Source organism: Crinia signifera, chromosome 2 (assembly GCF_055691185.1).
Source record: "Crinia signifera chromosome 2, ASM5569118v1, whole genome shotgun sequence".
Lineage (NCBI taxonomy): Eukaryota > Metazoa > Chordata > Amphibia > Anura > Myobatrachidae > Crinia > Crinia signifera.
Genome location: NC_139218.1, coordinates 319,877,530 through 319,898,095, shown reverse-complemented (window position 1 = coordinate 319,898,095; position 20,566 = coordinate 319,877,530). Strand labels below are relative to the sequence as shown.

Below are 20,566 nucleotides of genomic sequence, written 5' to 3'. Positions count from 1 at the left end.
CATCGGATGATTTTGACTCTTCACGCAAGCGGCGAATGGATGTTTTTGAAAACAGTTTGAGAACCGCTGCACTAGACGATATTTTAGATGATATACATGATATTGGCCATCAGTAATGACATTATTGTGCATGTCATCAAGTGTGAATGCATTACACACTTGACGACATGCACAATAATGTCATTACTGATGGCCAATATCATGTATATCATCTAAAATATCGTCTAGTGCAGCGGTTCTCAAACTGTGGGTCCTGACCCCAAAGTGGATCCTGACCTTCTCAGCATGGGGTCGCGACTCCATGTTGCAGACCATCAGGCTGATGACTTTTCTAATCTCAGCCAGTGATTCAAGGAGTCTGAAAAATCTGTTGAATTGTCTGCCATGTTAGACTCCCCCCACCATGTTCTGCCTCCTCAATGCTGCCATGTATGTGCTGTCTGGTGACCACACATGTGATGTGAAGACCTTCTGCAGTAACTTGCTGGGGTCACGTAATAATTATTGTCTGATGGGGTCCCAGAGCAAAATAGTTTGAGGACCCCTGGTCTAGTGTGAACACATATAAAGATTAATGTGCCTTTTATTAGTGCTGGACTTTTATACTTTTTCACTGCATCATTATGTTGAAAACTCCAAAAATACCAGCAAATTCCTATCATAGGCAGGTGCTGAAAACACCACATTATTTTGCCAGCTTTTCATACACCTCCACACTTTCCTTATCAGCATCATCATCATCATATTCAATTCCATCATTCATGTTATGTACTTTTCTGGGAAATTTGCCTCCGATATCTGGAGTCGAGGAGGTGCCACATGATTTGAAATGAGCACTTTCAGGCATGAATTATGATAAAAGAATCCAGGATTTGTTTACGTTTTTTTAATTGTCTACAGGACTTTTAAAAACATATTGGGCCAAATGTAATTTTTTTAGTAAGCTTAAAAACCTCACCAAACCTCACCATGTTACATGTGCGATTTTTGGCCAAATTTTCTACACAAGCCAGAAATCACTTGCTATTTCTGGCCCGCTTTTAGTAACGGCAGTGTGCGATATGCTTTGCAGATTGTGTAATTTTCAGAGGCCATTCGCAAGCCATGCACATTGGTTTGCATGCTTGCACTGGGCCGGATTTCACTCTGGCTGTGCAGCAATTACCTGATCACAGGGATCTGCAAATTAGCAGACAACGATCCGGTCTGAATTAACCCTCTAATTCTTAAGCTGAAATATTCAGCTTGTAAATAATAAATGTACAGTAGGTTTATGTAGGTATTTTTTTTTTATTTGTGCCATACTTGACTACCATTACATAAGGCTTGGGCCTTTCCGCTAAATCTGATTGCTGGCTTTTATGGCACTCAGTCTGCAAGATTTCAGATATGTGGCATAGTTGCTCAGTACCGCACTGACCAATTAATGTAAGAACTAAAAGGCCATTTCTTTAGGTGGCAGGGAACCTTTTTTTAGCTAACTTATCTTGCTATCCAATCCTGATCATGCTCGTCATTATAGACCAGGGGTGGGGAACCTTTTTTGTGCCAAGGGCCGTTTGTATGGGGAAAAAATCCTTTGGGGGCCATATGTAAAAATGTCTCTTACAAATTGTCCTGCTGCAGCCGTCCCACGCTTCGGTGGCTGCCGCTGAATAGGACTGACAGTCTCCGGCTGCTGTTGATTAAGAGGAATCTTGCAAGAAATACTGACCTCTTGCGGGCATTCCCCTGTACTTGACTCCTGGCAAAGCTGCCTGGTGGGTGGGAGGGCCACTCAAACGGCTACGGGGGCCGCATACGGCCCCAGGGACTGAGGTTCCCCACCCCTGTTATATGAAGATGACACTCCCCCAGGCATTATTCCAACCCTATTTAATTTTGAATACTTTTTTCGGTCCCTGGAAGTCACCTTTCTGTGAGAGATTTTAAGGGGGGTATTCAATCCTTGTCGTGCTCCCGCAGCCATCTCCCGACGGGGGAGATGGCTGCGGGGCCCTATTCAATGCTGTCTTCCCCGACAGCATTGAACAGGGGTTCTCCGCAGAACGAGCCCTACATCACAAGCTGTCGGGCTCGTTCTGCCAAAAAAAGCCGGAAATAGGCGAGCTCCCGGCCGGAGCTCGTCTATTTCCGTCCTCAACTCGCGGCCACGTCCCTTTCTCGCCGCTCGCCGGCCGGGACATTGAATCCCGACCGCCGAGCTCCAGTCGAGCAAAGCAAGAACGGGACAGGGGCACGGCTGTCGAGCTTGCTCGACAGAGGTTCCCCTGACATTGAATACCCCCCTAAATCTCTCATGCTGAACCTTCCATTATGAATCTATGGGGTAGATTTATTAAGCTTGGTGAAGTGATAAACTGTCTGGTTTTTATCACCAGCCAATCAGCTCCTACCTGTCATTTTTCAAACCAAGCCTGTAACTTCACAGGTAGGAGCTGATTGGCCGGTGATAAAAACCAGACAGTTTATCACTTCACCAAGCTTAATAAATCTACCCCTCTGGCACAAATCTCTCCGTGTGTAGGGCCCTTAACATGTTTCCTCATTAACATATCTTCTTCATTACTATTCTAGCATGCATCCTGCGAGGGAACCAGATCAATCACTAGTGATAAAGAGGAGAGAGGACCAGTAATGAAATTCAAATATCATTATTCTAGAGCTTTTCATTAATCTTTGTTCTTTCCGTAAGTCAGTGATGTGTTATTGCTGAGAATTGCAGTGATAATTAATGTAAACAAACATCCCTGCCTCACGCATCAAATAAGAGGAAAGGAGCTGCAGATTATTTTTGTATAAACATTTTGGCATTTTATTGCAGTGTTATAATATTTATAGAAGGTAAGGGAAGCCAAAAGAGTCTGAGATTTTAAATGCATTTTTCCATTCTCATCAGTCAAACCGTTTTTCTCCATGTGAAGTCATACCCAGGCCCCGGCCTGCGTTATTTTTAGAATGACCAACTGTATTGCATAGTTTACAAGTGCTGTCAGGTCCCAGGCTCCTTTTAACTTCATTTACTTGACCTAGATAAATAACCTCCTTTATTATTGGTTTTAATAGTATTACTCGTGTTACTGCATAATATTTTGTAATTACACTTCAATACATACTAGCAATGTTTTGTAATTCTTTTATTTAGCTTCTGTATATGGGGGTGTTTCTGATTGAATCGGTCCCACACGTGTTCACATAGGGGAACAGAATTTTGGCGACTGCGCATAGTTACTTATGCGCATGTGCAGCCGCTGTGTGCGGGGCAGGGGGGGGGAGTTTCGCCCATGGCACTCTGGGTGGCACTCACGTGGGTGCCGGGGGCGGATAGCTGGCGTCAGCGGATGTTGGCTGCCCACCCGCTTCCCGCACAGGACGCCCATGGATCAGAAACACCACAGAAGTGTCTTAGATCTGCGAGCGCAAGAGAAATCATTTGATGGTTTCCTCCCCACACCCGAGGCTGTGAATGGATGATTATGTAAAATCATCCATTCGCAACTGTGGGGGGGGGGGGGGGGGGGGAGATTGCGGGTGTGATGAGGAGGGGGGGGTGGGCAGCCGGCACTGCGGGTGGCGTTTGGTCCGCATGCAATGCTGCGAAATTCGCAGCTTTGCGTGTGGACCAGAATAAGGTCCATGGTCTGGAAAGATATATTAGCATAGTTACTACTGAGCCATAAAGCAGATTACATCTTGCAGCAGTTATTGAAAATCCTAATATAGAAATAGCAATGTCCCATTCATCTAATCCATCTGTCTGGTCGGGTAAATCTATCACTACTGAACCAATGCATTCCGCTTGGCTGAGAGAGTGATAACGTATGCTAATAATACGTAGACACCCGTCACAGTATAGACAATTCTTTTTATTGCCCTGATAAAATGTTTACCAGAGCACTTGGAAGGTCAGTAAACCTAACATGGAAGTCGCCATTTATAAACCACCTACTGTAATAGTGCTTGGAAGCAATTGCGGTATTCTAGATGGTATCTGGATGACCCACAGGCAATATTCAGGTTGACAGTCCATCAGTTGACACCAAAAGGTCAACCTGCAAAAAAGTTTGACATGCACTAGATCGACTTTGACAAAAGTCGACAAGTGCAATGTTGACACTGACAAAAGGCCGACACAAATAAAAGGTTGACACTGCAATGTTTGAAACATGAAAGGGCAGAATGAGTTTTTTTCAGATTTTTTGGGACCTTTTTATGCTTTACCAGCCACGTATACTCCAATTGGGAATGGTAAAGTGGCCCAAAGCATGGTGAGTGAAGTCCACGTGCACAGGTGTCCACATTGAAAAACAACCATTACATGACCTTTTCCTTGTCGCCCTAGTGCAGTGTCAGCCTTTTAATGACCTATGACTGTCGATCTAGACACTGTGGGCGGGATTCTCTATCATCCTCCGCCACACATCGCCGGCATTCGCATTGTTAATAATCGCATACAGTATGCACTAACATATGCGATTATTAGCGCTCTGCTTCCTCCTCCTGGAAGAGGTGCAGAGAGGAGGAGGTCACTGGTCCGGGCAGCACAGCAGGAGGCCGTCCGGACACAGGTGAGGGGGGTGCGGAGCGGATCGGCAGGGGGAGAGCGGGGCGGCAGTGGACGCGAAGGGAAGCCCATAGGCTTCTATGGGGTTATGCCATCTACAACTAGCGTAACCCCCTGCAGTAAAGCCACGGCAGTGGGGCTTTGCTGCATACGAAAATATGGTAAGAACCCCAAAAACTGTTATTTTTACGGCATTTATTGTTTGGAGCATCTCGCCCTTTGTGAGAGGTTATGGGTCATAGGGTTGACTCAGTGAGGGTCGACATACATTAGGTTGGCCACTGAAGGTGGCCAACAGGACTTAAGTCGACATGGCTAAGGTTGAAAAGGGTCAGAAGGTCGACACAAGCATTAGGTCAACACTGGTGAGGTTGACATAGTCAACATGGACACCATCTAAGTGTACTGCGTCCCCTCGTAAGGCTCGCTGCGCTCGGCACACTATTATATACTCCCACCAGTGGATGTTAGGGTATGAAAAGCCTCCTGTCTGCACAAGTGGGCACTAAAAAAAACCACAAAAAACTCATGTCAACCTTTTGACTGTCGACATTCCCATTGTCGACCTAATGCGTGTGTCGACCTTAGCCAATTCTACCTATTTCAGGTGTTTACCTAAGCCCTGTTGACCGTCAGTGGTCGACCTTTAGGGTAGACCTAGTAACCGGATCCCATGTGAGATGAAATTACATTTTCCTTACCAACATCACAACTTGCCTCATATTCCTCTGCTGCTACAATCAGGCTGTGTATTCAGGAAATATGTGATTAATTGAACCTATCATTGCATTGTGATCAAGTTGTTCTCTGCTTTGGGATTAGTGGCAGTGAGGATGGGGATATATGATCCTGGATTTACTGCTGTTTGCAGACTGGTAATCATTAAGGTCAGACCTACATATTTATTATGTGCAATGTCAGTTCCCTCGCACCATGACATACCTGTAACTCATCAAAAACTGTCCCTTGTGCGGGAGCTCTGTGACCTCTGCATGTATTAATCACATAAATGGAGAAAGCAGTTGGCATCACATGTTTAATCTTATCTAATATAAATGTTCCTATCTTTTACCAATTAAGCCATGTACACATGGTGAGATATTGGATATTCTGACTAAAGGGGCATACACACATAGAGATTTGTGCTGAGCAATTTTGCTAAGCTATTTTGCTAATCAATTTTGCTGGTGTCAAGATCTCCCATGGGGAGCACATACACATGCAGAGTTTTGTGCTAAGTGATTTTGCTAAGCGATTTTGCTAAGCAATTTTGCTTAAGCAAAAAAAGTCAGGGTAATGGTTCAGAATGAGAGATTGTGATCTGTATCTCTCATTCTGTACACACAGAGAGATTTGCAGTCATTTGCTAAGCAATCTTACTAGATTGTGACTGCATGCACTGACTTAGTTAGCAAGAGATATTTAATCTCTCGGAGCATACACACGGAGAGATCTGTGCTTACTTTCTAAGCAATCTAGTCAGATTGCTTAGAAAATAGCACAAATTTGCTCCGTGTGTACACCCCTTAAGAGATTTTGTCTAACTAATGATAGTCTGTCATCTAGTCAATAATGCCTTGCCTGCACAGTCTATCTATGCTAGGGATGCAGTTTAAATCCCGGTGGTCGGGATCCCGGCGTTCAAAATCCCGACGCCGAAATCCCGACACTTTCTCCCCCCGTGGGTGTCGAGCGCAGCGAGCCCGCAAGGGGGGGCGATCCACGTCCCCCCCTTGTCGGGATTTCGGCGTTCGGGATTCCAGCGTCGGGATTTTGAACGCCAGGATCCCGACCGCCGGCTTTTCATGCCGAATCCCTATGCTAGGCAATTAGTGAGGCCATTCATTGGATCAAGCAAGAGAAATGCTGGGAGATTTTTACTAACTAGACGATTTTGACTATCTAGTCAAAATCTCCTGCCAAAATCTCACCATGTGTACACCCCTTTACTCCCCACGTATGACTATGTTCTGAAAGTCTTTAGCCACAATCATCAACTGCCCCGGCAATTGTTTGTCAGATTGATAGATAAGGCACATATAACACCATGATCCCCTCAAGAACTTTATATGAACCTTCCCCGTGCCCATCATTTCCACCAATCCCTGCTTCCATGTCAGCAGGCTACCGAACCAACTAAGGAGTATACAAAATAATAATTTACACCAAAACGCCGGGTCGCACCCGGCTTTTTTAGACCCAGGTTCAAGCCGGGTGCGACCCGGCGTTTAGTGCAATTTACACCGGGCGGACAGCCCGGCCCGCAACCCCCCCCCCCCCCCCCTCCCGGTGCTTGGAGATGACAGGATGATGTCATCTCCAAGCGCCAATCACCGCCGCCGCTGGACCGGAACGCTGCTGGGGGCAGCCCAGCACTAAGGTAAGCTGCTGGGCTGCCCCCAGTCACCGCGCGCACCCCCCCGCCGTCGCACAGGAGGTGAATGGATGCCGCTCACAGGCATCCGTTCACCTCCCTCCCCCGCCGCCGCTGCTGTCTGCAGGGTATAGCAGACAGCAGCGCCGGCTGTCAGTGTCAGGCTGACAACCCGTCCAACCTGCGGATGCTGCGGTCCGCAGGTTGGACGTTCCCCATTCATGTAAATGGGAGCCAGGTCATCCGACCCGGCGTTCCCATTTACACCGCCCTCTACCCAGGTCCTAGCCGTGTTCTACCCAGGTCAGGACCTGGGTAGAAGTCCCGTGTAAAGGGACACGGCGTTAGGGATTTACACCGCCGAAGATCCGGGTCTGACCCACCGCTGACCCGGATTTTTTGGCGGTGTAAAAGGGGTAAGGGACCTATTCATTGGCATGTGCTGATAGGAAACAGTTTCTGTCGCTGCTGATCACAGAGATCGCTTATCCTTTTCTAACAGTCTATGCTGCACTGGTTCTGGCTGATAGATCTACAGTGTGTACCTAGACAGAGGCACCGAGCCCAAATCATGGAGGGCAAAGTGAGCCATGTGAGGGTACACGTTACAATAATTGGGGGTACATGTCGACAGTTATTGACATTCACAACAAAAAAATGTGAAAACCTCATGTCGACCTTTTCACATGTCTGCGTTTATCATGTTGACCGGTTGATCTTTACCATGTCAACATTTTCACCCTGATGACCTTTTTACCCTGTCGACCTATTGCATATTGACTTTTTGGAGTCAACCTATTGATGGTCTACCTTGACCTAGACACTGTGGGGGCGATTCAGTTTGGTTTGCAAAGCACATTTGGTTTGCAGATGGACAAAACCATGTGCACTGCAGGTGGGGCTGGTGTAACATGTGCAGAGAGAGTTACATTTGGGTGAGTTATTTTGTTTCTGTGCAGGGTAAATACTGGCTGCTTTATTTTTACACTGTAATATAGATACTAGTTTAAAGTACAAACCCCACCCAAATCTAAAGGTGCCCATACACTTATCCGATTTGGAAGGATTTCGCCCCAATTCCGATGTATTGGGCAGAGAAATCGGCCAAAATTGGATGTGTTTGACACCCAATCCGACCCGCTGTAACATCTTAGGTAGTGCCACTGTCTGCAGACATCTCTGGAGGCAGAGCTGTAACACCTTAGGTGATGCAATGGCCTGGAGACATCTCTGGGGTTGGGCTGTAACACCTTATGTGGTGCAATGGCCTGCAGACATCTTAGGGGTTGAGCTGCCTGTAACACCTTATGTGGTGCAATGGCCTGCAGACATCTTAGGGGTTGGGCTGCCTGTAACACCTTAGATGGTGCAATGGCCTGCAGACATCTCTGTAGGTACAGTTGTTTGGATTTCATTTTCTGTTTTATACAATGTGCTCTATTGCTCTATCTACTAAATTCCATTTTCTTAGCCCATAAATTTCTTTTTTACAATTCTAATTATTTCTGCTATGGCCAGTGGCTTTCATACTTGTATATTTAACACAAATAGATATTTGGAGGATACATATTCTTCTCAGTACAAATATTCCTATACAGTTCTATTGTTTATATATGCAAATATTTACTGTCATGATTTAATTTCCACATGGAGAATTCTTTGCCTCTTAGCCTCATATAAAATCCTATACTCTCTCTCTCTCTCATTAGACCTGTGCTCATCTATATGAGTCCCGACAGAGGGTTAAGCAGCCCTCAGAAACAAGAGACGTCATTGGTCGCTGCTATGTGCTAAGTGAAGATCTGACCATCAGCGAAGACCTGGATGGCGGGGAGTGGAAGTTCTGTGAAGGTCGACCACAAAGTCATGAGATGTTTGGGTTCTGCCAACAAGGGATGTCAGCTGGATTCACCTCGGATAACCATTACATCATGTTTGGGGCCCCTGGGACCTACAACTGGAAAGGTAACTATTGGGCAGTTATTGGTCATTGTTAAGGACTTAGGTATATTTGATTATGACTTTACATTTTAGGTACTTGTGTATTATCTGGGCGCCCGATTTTTTCATCTTATGTGATTGTACAACCAAAAATCGGTTGCATCGTATCGCATGCGATCAGATCGCATGCGATGTGACCGATTTTGGACCCGATTTTTAATTGTACAGGCACCCAGATGCCTGATTCCTATGTTAAATGCCCCCCAGACCCGATTTTTTTTGATTGTACACCCACCATGATGGGTAATGCCTATGTCAAATGCCCCCCCATTGTTAACGTCACCCCACGATCAACGCAAACCCAAAGCGTGGAAAGCGCAGCGAGCCCGCAATGGGTGGCGGTATGCGTCCTCCGACATTTTCATACCCCCACTATCCACGTCGGCGTGGAGTTGATTTTATATAGTGTGGCGAGCCACAGAGCCCGAAGCGTGGCGGGCGCGCGCAATATACGAGCCCGAAGCGTGGCGAGATCAGCGAGCCCCGCGGAATACATGTTAAGTAATCCGCGTCCCCTCGCGGGGCTCGCCACACAATGGCATGCGATGCGACCGATTTTTACATTGCACAGGGAACGTCCAAAAACCCAGAAAATCGGGTCCCATCCCGTCTCATCGCATGCCTTAAGTACTGGCATGCGATGAAAAAAACGGGCGCCCAGATATTACACAAGTACCACATTTTGCGCTGAAGTCATTGGTTTATCTGCGTATATGAATTTTGTAACATTATTATTAGTAGTAATACGACAATTGAGTGTTCGGCTAGCATCCCTGGCAAGTCTGTCCAGGACTGTTCTAGAATTAGACACTGTGGTCACATCAGCCTTCTTAGTAAATTTCCCCCACTGTGGGTTACTACTCTGTGTCTTTCCCACTGTGGGTTACTACTCTGTGTCTTTCCCACTGTGGGTTACTACTTCTTGTCTTCTCTGCTGCTCTTTGTGTCCTCAATGAAATGATCGCTGTTCCTTTTCTCTCCTACTTCTCTTGTCACCCATGTATCTATTACTGATCCCTTTACATGTGTGTGTGTGTGTGTGTGTGTGTGTGTGTGTGTGTGTGTGTGTGTGCATCCATGTGTCTGTGTCCCTGATCTATTTTCTCCTGTGTCAGTGAATCCTCCTGTCTTCTCCATATGTATCTATTACTGTCAGTGTGACTTCTCCGTGTGTATCTATTACTGTCACCTTGTTTTCTCCATGTGTATCATTTCCCAATATATCTGTGTCCTACCCTTGTTTATCCCATCAGTCATTGTCATTACACCCTTGTTATGCCCCTGGGCTCTATTTAGCATTCAAATTTCTACTTAAATAATGCAGAAATGAGTGTTATCCGTTATGTAAGTATTCCTTTCCTACTATTTAGCAAAGGGTGAATGTAGAAGATAACGCAATCATCTCTGTGTTAATTCTCTGCAGCTACAGTACCGCACTGCGACGCCAGCTATTACTCGCTACAGCACTTTAACATGTTCCGCCATTCAGATAGCAGTAAAATGTAAAAAAAAGCATAAAAATATGACTTTGTATAATGTAATCTCAGGAGGATAGAGCTATACAATGAGAGATCCTTATTTTAGCTGAAAACAGTACAGAGAGATCTAATCCAATCAGTCCCTGAAGCCGGTACACTGTATGCCCCAGACATGGCAGGTACACTGTCAGTGTTTCCAGCAGTGTCCCCATGCCCACCGTCTACCCACCCCTCTCCATGCGAACGATTCGGCAAGTGGCGCCATGACCCCAACAGTGGCGAAAATGGGGACGTGGCCCCTAATCAAGAGACTGCGCCCCTAATTTTGGGGGCATGCCCTTTTCCCTCCTCCACTGCCACCAATGTTGGAAGGTATGGTGTGCCTCCTCAGTGTATGTCATTGTATAAAAGTTTTGATATGAACCACCTCACCACTAATCTTAGGGTGGTGTGCACGGGGGATTTTCCCACAGTGATTATGTTAGTAATAATCACAGCTAATTATCACTAGAGATTATGATGATACAGTGTATAGTTTCATATGCTGTTCCTGTATGTAATGTAACTGCCTTTGCTTTTATTCCCAGGATTTGCTGTTTGTCTTTATTCCACTGATGGCAGGCCATGTGTGATTAAAGTGATCATCTTTTATTCTGCACATCTCTTGTTGTATACTGTGGGGCTGATTCAGAGGTGGATGCTACTTTAAATTATTTTTGCAGTTGGCCAAAGATTGTGGATCTGTGTACGCACAGGAGGAGCCACACTGTGCATTGTGCAGGTCTGGGGATGTGCAGTTGCACAGAGTGTACCAAAAGCTGCAGTATGACTGACATGCTGCTGGCATTTGGAGGTGGCGGCAGGAAGCGTTCAAGAAAATTGGGGCGTGAAGCCAGTGGCAGTGTCACTGACCGCGGCAGTATGATTTGACCAGGCCTTCTGATTTATCTCAGGGTGACCCAGATGTCTTATGGCCACACAGGCGATCTATTGGTAAGTCCGCACATCAGCAAAGCCTGCATACAATACTCTTGTACCGCTATTGTGTACAGAGACTTAGCAGTTGTGCTGTAGCATCCACCTCTGCATTAGCCCCTTTATTTGGCATTTCTGTCATTGTATGCAGTTACTGTGGACTTGTGTAAGTCATTCATTGTTTCCCAGCCGAGCAGAGCTGTTCTTCTTGTCCGCTCCTCCCATCTCACGCTCACTTTACCTCCCAGGTGAGCTGCGCGTGGAGCTCTTTAATCAGAGCGCTTTGGATATGGGGACTTACGATGACGGTCCCTATGAAGTTGCTGGAGAGAACAGTCAGAAACCAGAAATGATCCCACTTCCATACAACAGTTATCTTGGTACGGGGTCGTGGCCGGTTGCTGGAGAGAAAATGAGAGGGAAAGAGGATCGGCCACAAAACAAAATGTCTTTTCTAGCCCTGTATGTACTAAAGCTAAATTTCACTGTTAAAATCTAGATAATTTCTGCAGAAGTTCCTAGCTACTCCACTAAACGCTCATGGAAGCATAGACTGCTGTGTGCCAGTATTTATTTTACTCTTATATTTGTTAATATGGATGAAAAAGTTAAAATGAATCCCTCACTGGCAGAGTGCCCAGCAGTCCCGTTATCATGGGAAATTAGAATCCCGTCTTGGTTTTGACAGAAAATCATTAGTTCAACAAAGTGACTCTCTGCATGATGAGGATACCTATTATTTTATTTAGGTAAAAGAATTATTAAAATATAACGTTTTAGCTATCATTTTTAAGTAAGTTAATAGTTTGGTAAACTCTATCCATAGACTCACTTGCTAGTGATGAGAAATTACTGCAGGCTATGTTGATATAGTTAATGCTACATTTACTAAGTGGTGTTTTTCCAAGCTGAATTTTTGCCCATTGCTTTAAAATAGCAATACTGTTAAAAACCAGACATGTTTTGTACTTGCTGTTATTGTAATCTTAATTCCCATGGACAAAACCAATGGCTTGAAACCACAGCTTAGTAAATGTAGCCCATAGTGTTTATACCTATACTGTAGTGATTATAGAGATTGATAATTTGGGATGTTAGTTACGGCCTCTTCCTCTCTCGTCCTTTCTCTCTCAGCTCCTCAGGTCATGACACACTTGTCTTGTGTACCTTCTAACCTGTGTTCCCTTCTCTTTCTTTCCCCCCCAACCTCTACCTCTCTTCCTGGGGGATTCATGGTCATGGCACAGGACTCTTGTTTGTCACAAACATTGATAGCTCAGACCCGGATCAGCTGGTGTATAAAACGCTGGAGCCCAGGGAAGAGGCAGCCAGACTGGGCTCTGATGTAGCTCTCAATAGCTATTTAGGTTTGTAACCTGCATACATGTGTGTGGGCCGGGTTCAGCTCCTCCCTCCTGCATGCTACTGTTATCCATATCACCGTCTGTCCTACCATCTGGCTGTTGTGATTGAGTATCACACGCTTTGTATGTGCATGCTATTGTGGCATCGGAATCTCAGGCATGGCTTATGTGTTTGCTCTCTTATTTCTGTTTATCTGCTTGTTTGCTGTATTATTGTTACCTCATTTGCTGTTTTCTAGATTACACCAATGTATCCCAACAACTTTTAAGAAATCCCCAGCAGGGGTGTAAATAGATATTTGCAGGCCCCATAGCAAAAGAAGGGCCCCCTATTTAGCAACCGATGGTGATAAATGTATGTAAAACATATTAGACAGTAAAGATGGGCCCCATTCAGCTCTGGGCCCCATAGCAGCTGCACCTCTTGCACCAATGGTAGTTATGCCCTTGATCCGCAGTGATTACTGGTGATTACATACAGTATATGTGGAAAACGTGTTCTTTGTTACTGTACAGTGGTATAAATCTCTACCATTGCTCAACAAAACACCCCACAGTCATCAATAAATAGAAATGTATTAATACAGCAGAGGATAAAATAAATGGTATTGATTAAGCTGATTCATAACTGATCCGTGACTCTGTGTTGTGTTATTATGCATGTGACATCTGAGTGGCTCCATGTTTCTTGTCTCTGCACCTAATGCCTGGATTCTTCCTCTAATCAATACAGCAATCTATGCCAATGCCTGTCTTCTGGCTCTCACTGTTGCATGCGCACGATACAATGACATAAAAGGGATAAAAGTGTTTATAAGCAGCATTGTTCTGCGACCCAGTGATACTCAAACTTGCTTAATTTTTACTGACAAGTGAAATGACTTTATTAAAAAGAAGACTATATAATGTAAATATTACAAATATTACATGTTGTCCTTACATTATACAGTATAACAGTAATAATGTTAGAAATACTAGTATCATTTTACTTTTGAGTATCATGGGTAATCACTATAAAAACTTTATGTGCCAAATGTAATAGGTTGTGAGAATCATAAAGGGCCAGATTCTCTAAGCTTCAAAAGTGATAAAATGGAGAGTGATAAACAGCCAGCCAATCAGCTCCTAACTGTCACTGTCTGTGTTTGAAAAATGTCAGGCGGGGGCTGATTGGCTGGCTGTTTATCACTCTTCATTTTATCACTTTTGATGCTTAGAGAATCTGGCCCAAAGTGAGAGATTTGGGGAGAGTTTTCCCTTTTTTTTTTTTAAACGGCAATCAGTTACACTGGAAAAAAAAAAAACAGCTTGATTTTGCCACTTTCTGATTCCCACACCCTATTACATTTGGCCCTATATTTCTAGTATGCTTTTCCTACTTTAAGCTTTGCTAACTCAATGCCCTTGGCACTTTATAATGCTGCTATATTACACCGGCTAGCTGTTGCTTTTGCAAATGACAACACTGCACATGCCTTATAATGAGCATCATCCACCTTTATTGGAGCACTTTGGGGATTATCATTAGGAGTATCATTTATTGCTAAAGCATACACACAATTTGCAGTAGACTTCCTTGGAAAACAAGTTACAAAACGAGAACACACCTTATCAATAATTCACAAACGTTTGAATGGCATTAATAATATGTAAGGCAGAATTGGTCATTATTTTTCTCTACCGCACGTGCTTATACTAGACCCTTGATGGCTAACCTTGACACTCCAGCTGTTGTTAAACTACGCATCCCAGCATGCTCTGGATCAGATTTAGCATCTCCAAAATAGGAAAAACTGAAGCAGAGCATGCTGGGATGTGTAGTTTAAAAACATCTGGAGTGTCAAGGTTAGCCATCAAGGTACTAGACCAGTGGTTCCCAAACTTTTTGAATCACGGCACCCTTAAGTATCAGAATATTTTTCACGGCACCCCTAGGCCAAAAGTTGGTTACTAATTTCACTTTATTAAGTAAGTTGTGATTTAAATGTTTTCCTTAGGTCCAGTTATGTGGTGAGAAACATGATTCACTTCTGTTTACCCACATATTCTTAATTGGAAGCCACAAGCACTGATTTTACCTATTTCATTGTCCATAAATAATTTTAATTGGTTCTGGACCACCAACCTGAGGCACCCCTGCAAGTGCTCCGAGGCACCCCAGGGAGCCTAGGCGCACAGTTTGGAAACCACTGTACTAGACTATAGGCGTTTGTGGGCCAAAGTTACCAAAATTTTACAAATGAGACAGATATAGTAAATTGCAATTGTACTTAATTGTGGCAGGGATGAGGACAGGCAAACTCACATTTCTGGATCTTTTATTTCCCCCGAAACTTATCCTTTGTTGCATCGCCCAGTCATTCATTAAGTCATTCCCGTGCACCACTATCACAGATTGTGCCTCCAATTTCCTGCCTTTTAGGGCAGTATTCAATGCTCCCGATTCACCAGGTTTTTTTCGGCGAATCGGGCTGTTTTCACTCTGCAGTGAATTTTTTTAACTGAAAATCTGATTCACCTATTCAATGTTCACTGTTCACCGAAAGCGAACAGTGAATGCCGGACAGTTCTTTGATTGATGCTCGCTGCAATTCGCTGGTGTATTTCAATGAGGTTTTCACTGGGATTTGCCGAGAGTGTATTCAATGCTAGGATGGAGAACTGCTTTCAGCATGATTTTCGCCATGATTCACCGTTTTGTATTCAACATCTTTTTAAGGTGAACTGGAATGTAATCTTTTAAAATAAAGTTTTTTTATTTATTTTTTTGGTGTAAAAAAATCAGTAATTTTATTCTGGGGCATGCTATTTTAAGTCATGTGCTTGCAGCACATGAATATATATTTAATTTAAATTGTATTTATTTATTTACACATTCGCCAGCAGGGGGTGGGGAGCCGCTCATTAAATATTCACTGCACACTGGTCCCGCTCATTACATATGCACGAGTGGGATCAGTGCAGGGGCTCCCTACATGCGTCCCCTCCCAGCTCTACGGGGTGGCAGCTTCTGCTGCCTGTGTCCCCAGGAACCCTCCTTCCCCCCCATGCAGGCAGGGAGCCTTCCATCCTGCCTGCCACCATCCCCCGGCTCCCTGCGGCATTCGACACAGGGGTTAAAAATCGCCGTCAGGGGCAGTGAGCCCCTGCTGCATTGAATAGGGTGAGAGTGAGGGCTGGCAGCTAATGCTCCAACCCTCCGGAACCCTGCGAATGTGCAGCAAATCCTAAACAGGATTCACTGCACATGGCGATAATGCTCATTGAATACTGCCCTTAGAGTTGCAGCATTTCCTTAGATCCATTATTTTACAGTACGTTGTGCTGATCAGTCTTTCTTTTTTTTTTTGCGAATTTCATTACTCACTGAAAATGCCAATGTAAAGGCTACAAACTACTGTACATACATTGTTATCCGGATGGAAGCTAGACAATAAATAGATAGACAGTCAATAGGGTGACACCATATAGTTACAGCCAAAAGGTTGTCAGGTTCCAAAGGTTGACATTTAAATGATCCATGCAATAAAGGTCAATGCCTTATTTTTCGGGTTAGGCCGCCAGATGAGATGGTTAGGGACAGGCACTTAGTGGAGGGTTAGGGTTAGGCTGAGGAAGGGAAGTCTATTTCCAAAAATTGTACTTTGGTGGTAGTCCTTCATCTGGGATTAACAGCATTTTCAGTATTAACAGAGTTCATGTATAGCCGGGAACTCTGACAATCTCTTTCAGTGTTGCTTACAGTACAGTTATCTAATTGTAGTTGAGATGATCTAAAGCAGCAATTCTAATGCTTTCATTTAGTGCTACTGTGCCAAATTGCCTGCTAGGTGAAAACGGATTAACATTGTTTGATTGTATTTTCTAATAAAATCAATCTGGTTATGCTCGACAGCCGTGGCCCAAGATGGAATACCCCCATAGAGTGACTTAAACATGGGGGGTATTCAATCTCCCGCAGCCATCTCCCGACGCTGGAGATGGGGTCCTATTCAATGCTGTCTTCCCCAACATCATTGAACAGGGGATCTCGGCAGAATGAGCCCGACTTCACAATCAGACTGGCACGTTCTGCTGAGAACAGCCTGGAAGTGACGAGCTCCCGGCCGCAGCTCGCCTCTTCCCGGCCGCAGCTCGTGGCCGGGCCCCCTACTCGTCCCGCTGTAGGCTGGACATTGAATCCTGCCTGCAAATTCCCAGTCGAGCAGACCAAGAATGGGACAGGTCATGGCTGTCGGGCCAGTTCGACAGCCGTGATCCAAGATTGAATACCCCCCAGTAAATTTAGAACATGTCGTTTTGTCAGAATATATGGCAAGTGCACCATCCAGGAGAACATGGCCTCATCTATTTCCTGTTAGATAGGATGTTCTCCCAAGGATACTTCATACAAACAGTTACAATACACTATGTGAACATGTATGATATTATGCAGTAGCTACCCAACCTTCCACCTAGTAAATTTACTACTCCACACCATACTCGATCAATGTATCCATTTTCCCAAGGCCCAACGTCCAATCCCCTTCTCCCTTTCCCCAGCTGGAAACCAGGGGGAGGGCGGCACTAGACGCAACCACATTGGCCTCCCACTCATACCCTCCTCTGTTGCATTTTAAAGTGGGGGACAGAATTAATTGTCTAGTTTTTTTCTCAGAATCTGCAGATCAGACAACAGGGCTCATATAGATTAGTGATAAGCTGAGAAACAATGACAGTGCAGCTTTAAATGAGCAAAATGTTCTCCATTTCTGTCTCTTGGTCTTCATGGGTATTATGATATTAATTTCCAAGGAGACTTCAAGACTTCCCCGCTCTGAATGAACAAATCTGAGGACATTAGGTCAAGCTCATGATGATGGGAGTGTTGAGCTGTCCTCTGTGACCATTTTCTAAAATTAGCTCAGCTCAAAAAACAAACACTCCAATGCATTACACTCTTGTAAGCAAAAGTTAGAATCACTTAAAAAGAAAATTAAAAAAAGTTGTAAACAAATAAGGGATGAGAAACAATGTATTCTAGCACACTCGCAGCAAAATAGAGAATTCAAAAATGTACATGAAAGTTAGTAGAGATGGGTGGCAGATTATGAGCCAGTAACCTATGCCAGCCAAGGCTGAAACCCAAATCCTGTGCTTCCCACATGAACTAATTACCCCGGCCCCATCTTAAAACACTCTCAGAAGTGGTTACTAATAGGAAGTTATTATGAAGTAATATTTCCCAGATGATAATCCAGACCAGATATTTCCATGGATAGTATTTTGGAGCCGAATAGATCTCTACCATTTTAACATTGGGTTCAAAAAGTGATAACTCTCCCAAGTACTTTGTACCCACCCCTGATTACATTCCATTTTGTAAAACAGGTCAGCGGGGAAAATGTATCAAATTGAATAATCAATAAGGTAAAGAGTATTCAACTGGTACAGGTAATACATGGGCCCTTATTCAGATATGATCACAATACAAATTTGTTCTCAAAATGGGCAAAACCATGTGCACTGCAGGTGGGGCAGATGTAACATGTGCAGAGAGAGTTAGATTTGGGTGGGGTTTGTTGAAACTGAAATCTAAATTTCAGTGTAAAAATAACGCAGTCATTATTTACCCTGCACAGAAACAGAATTACTCACACAAATCTAACTCTCTCTATACATGTTACATCTGCCCCACCTTCAGTGCACATGGTTTTGCCCATTTTGAGAACAAATTTGTACTGCAACTAGATCTGAATAAGGCCCATGGACTCTTCTCTAAGGTCTAGGTAAACAAGACAGGGGGCTCCCATGCTGACATTGTTATTTGTACCATCTTCCCCATTACTTTAATTTACTTATTTACAGTAACTCCTTTTCTTTTCACTTTTTCTAGTGTGGAGACGTTTTTGGAGTCTGTTCTGTCCAGATTTTGCCATAAAATAAGATTATTACCAAGAAAAAAAATACCAAAAGAAAAATTAATTTGCATGAAATTACAATAAATTCATATGCACTGGCATTATGATCCTAAATATCTATTCTTGTTTTGCACAACTACATTTGAACTGTTTATATTATCTTTTTTTGTGCCTTTATTCGTCATCAAAAGTTGGATAACATACAAGTTGCTAGGAAACACATACTTACATAATGAGAGTATAAAAGCTCCATACAAATAATGCCCATTTTAAACATGACTTCATGTCCCTCATGCTGTGGGATAATAGTGCCAGCCACTTTACCACCGTATTTCCTGAAAATGATCCTCATTTCCTCAGGAGAGTCTCAGTTTTTATAATTGAAAATCATTCAATTAAATCATTTCTTACATAACTTACATGAAAGTGAGAATAGGTTCCTGTCACTGCAGCTTTATATGGCATAAGGTAACCCTGAGCAAAGTTCTCTGTCATATAAGGGTCATATTAAGGGCCCCATACATCAGCAATTAATTGTGACAATTTTCAGATATGGAGATGATTGCCACAATTAATTTTAGATGTGTGGGCTCCCCCTTTTGGCAATCCCAATCAAAATCGCCAATCGATTGCTTAATCAGATTTTTAAACATGCTTAATAATCTGGAATTATCTGCAGATCTTTTTTTATATGTGTGGGCATTCCCAATTCGTCTTCTTCATCTATTTACATTATGAACAGCTGAAATGACAATCGATTGGGGCAATTTCCAGATATGAAGATGCAATCTTTAGATAGAAAAATCTGCCGATCACTGAAATAAATCTGTAATGTGTGGGAAAAGTCAGATAGATTGTAAAATCCATTTATCTGGCCAAAATATGCCTGTATCTGGAAATCCATAAATTGTGATTGCTGATGTATGGGGCACATTACTTTGTGAATTTCTATATTTTTTTTTTTTTTTGTCCAATAATATTTTGCACATCCTACTGAATGGTCCCGCAGCTGGCAGTGGGGCAGATGTATCATAGCAGCACTTATAGCGCCGCTATGATACTTCCTGCTTCGCCTCAATAGCGAGGCGAAGCAGGAAGGGACATCGACAAGATGTATTAACATCTTGTCTGCCGAAGCGGGGGAGCGTTAACTCCCCCCTTCGGCGATGTCCCTTTCTGGAGATAGCGCATCAGTTAATACTGATGCGCTATCTCCTGTCCCCCGGCCGGCCGCACTGGGCATGCGCGGGATCTCGCTGTTCACGCGAGATCCCCAGCGCAGCCCACAGCTGACAGCAGGGACAGCGCTGTCCCTGCTGTTTAGATAGGGCTTCGCCAGCCTGATGCTGGCGAAGCCAAAGCCGGCTTCGTGCGGAACGGTCAGCGATGCTGACCGTTCATACATTCGGCCTGCTATCATTTTGATAACAGCGCCGATATGGACAGGGGCGCATAGCACCCCTGTCCATTACCGCACGCTGGCTGCTTCATACATGGGGGAGAAGCGGTATCAGTGCACATAACGTGCGCTAATACCCCTTCTCCCCCATATCGAACGTTCATACATCTGCCCCAGTAAGAGCTACATTTTTCTCTTTGAAATTCTTCCCAATTCAATTATGATAAATACAACAATTGAGCATATTGTGTATGGTTGAATGATGACTGTAGATGTTGATGGTGGGGCTACAGTAAGGAAGAAGTTTTATCAGGGGCCATTACTGAAACAGCCATTGATTTAATGTTGTACACCCTCTGGAAATATTTAAGGCATTTTATTGCAAAAAGGTGGATGAAGTAACTAATAATCTCATGTCTATCATCACAGTTTAGCTATGTTATCAGGTTCACTTAGTACTGGCTGTAAACAGCCCATCATGTCACTTGTGGACTGCAATCAGACATGATGG

At 44.0% G+C, this 20,566-nt stretch overlaps 1 protein-coding gene across 3 annotated transcripts in view; it reads left to right on the top strand.

Moving 5' to 3' along the window:
* The window catches only part of ITGA7 (integrin subunit alpha 7), a 157,736-nt gene that overhangs the window by 76,935 nt on the left and 60,235 nt on the right, over window positions 1–20,566 (top strand). The window contains exons 4-6 of one of the 3 annotated variants that reach the window (XM_083169119.1): window positions 8,648–8,903; window positions 11,641–11,772; window positions 12,640–12,759. In XM_083169119.1, coding sequence (XP_083025245.1) covers window positions 8,648–8,903; window positions 11,641–11,772; window positions 12,640–12,759 — 508 coding nt within the window. The remainder of the gene's footprint in view (window positions 1–8,647; window positions 8,904–11,640; window positions 11,773–12,639; window positions 12,760–20,566) is intronic. The other 2 variants (XM_083169118.1, XM_083169116.1) reach the window with 2 other exon arrangements.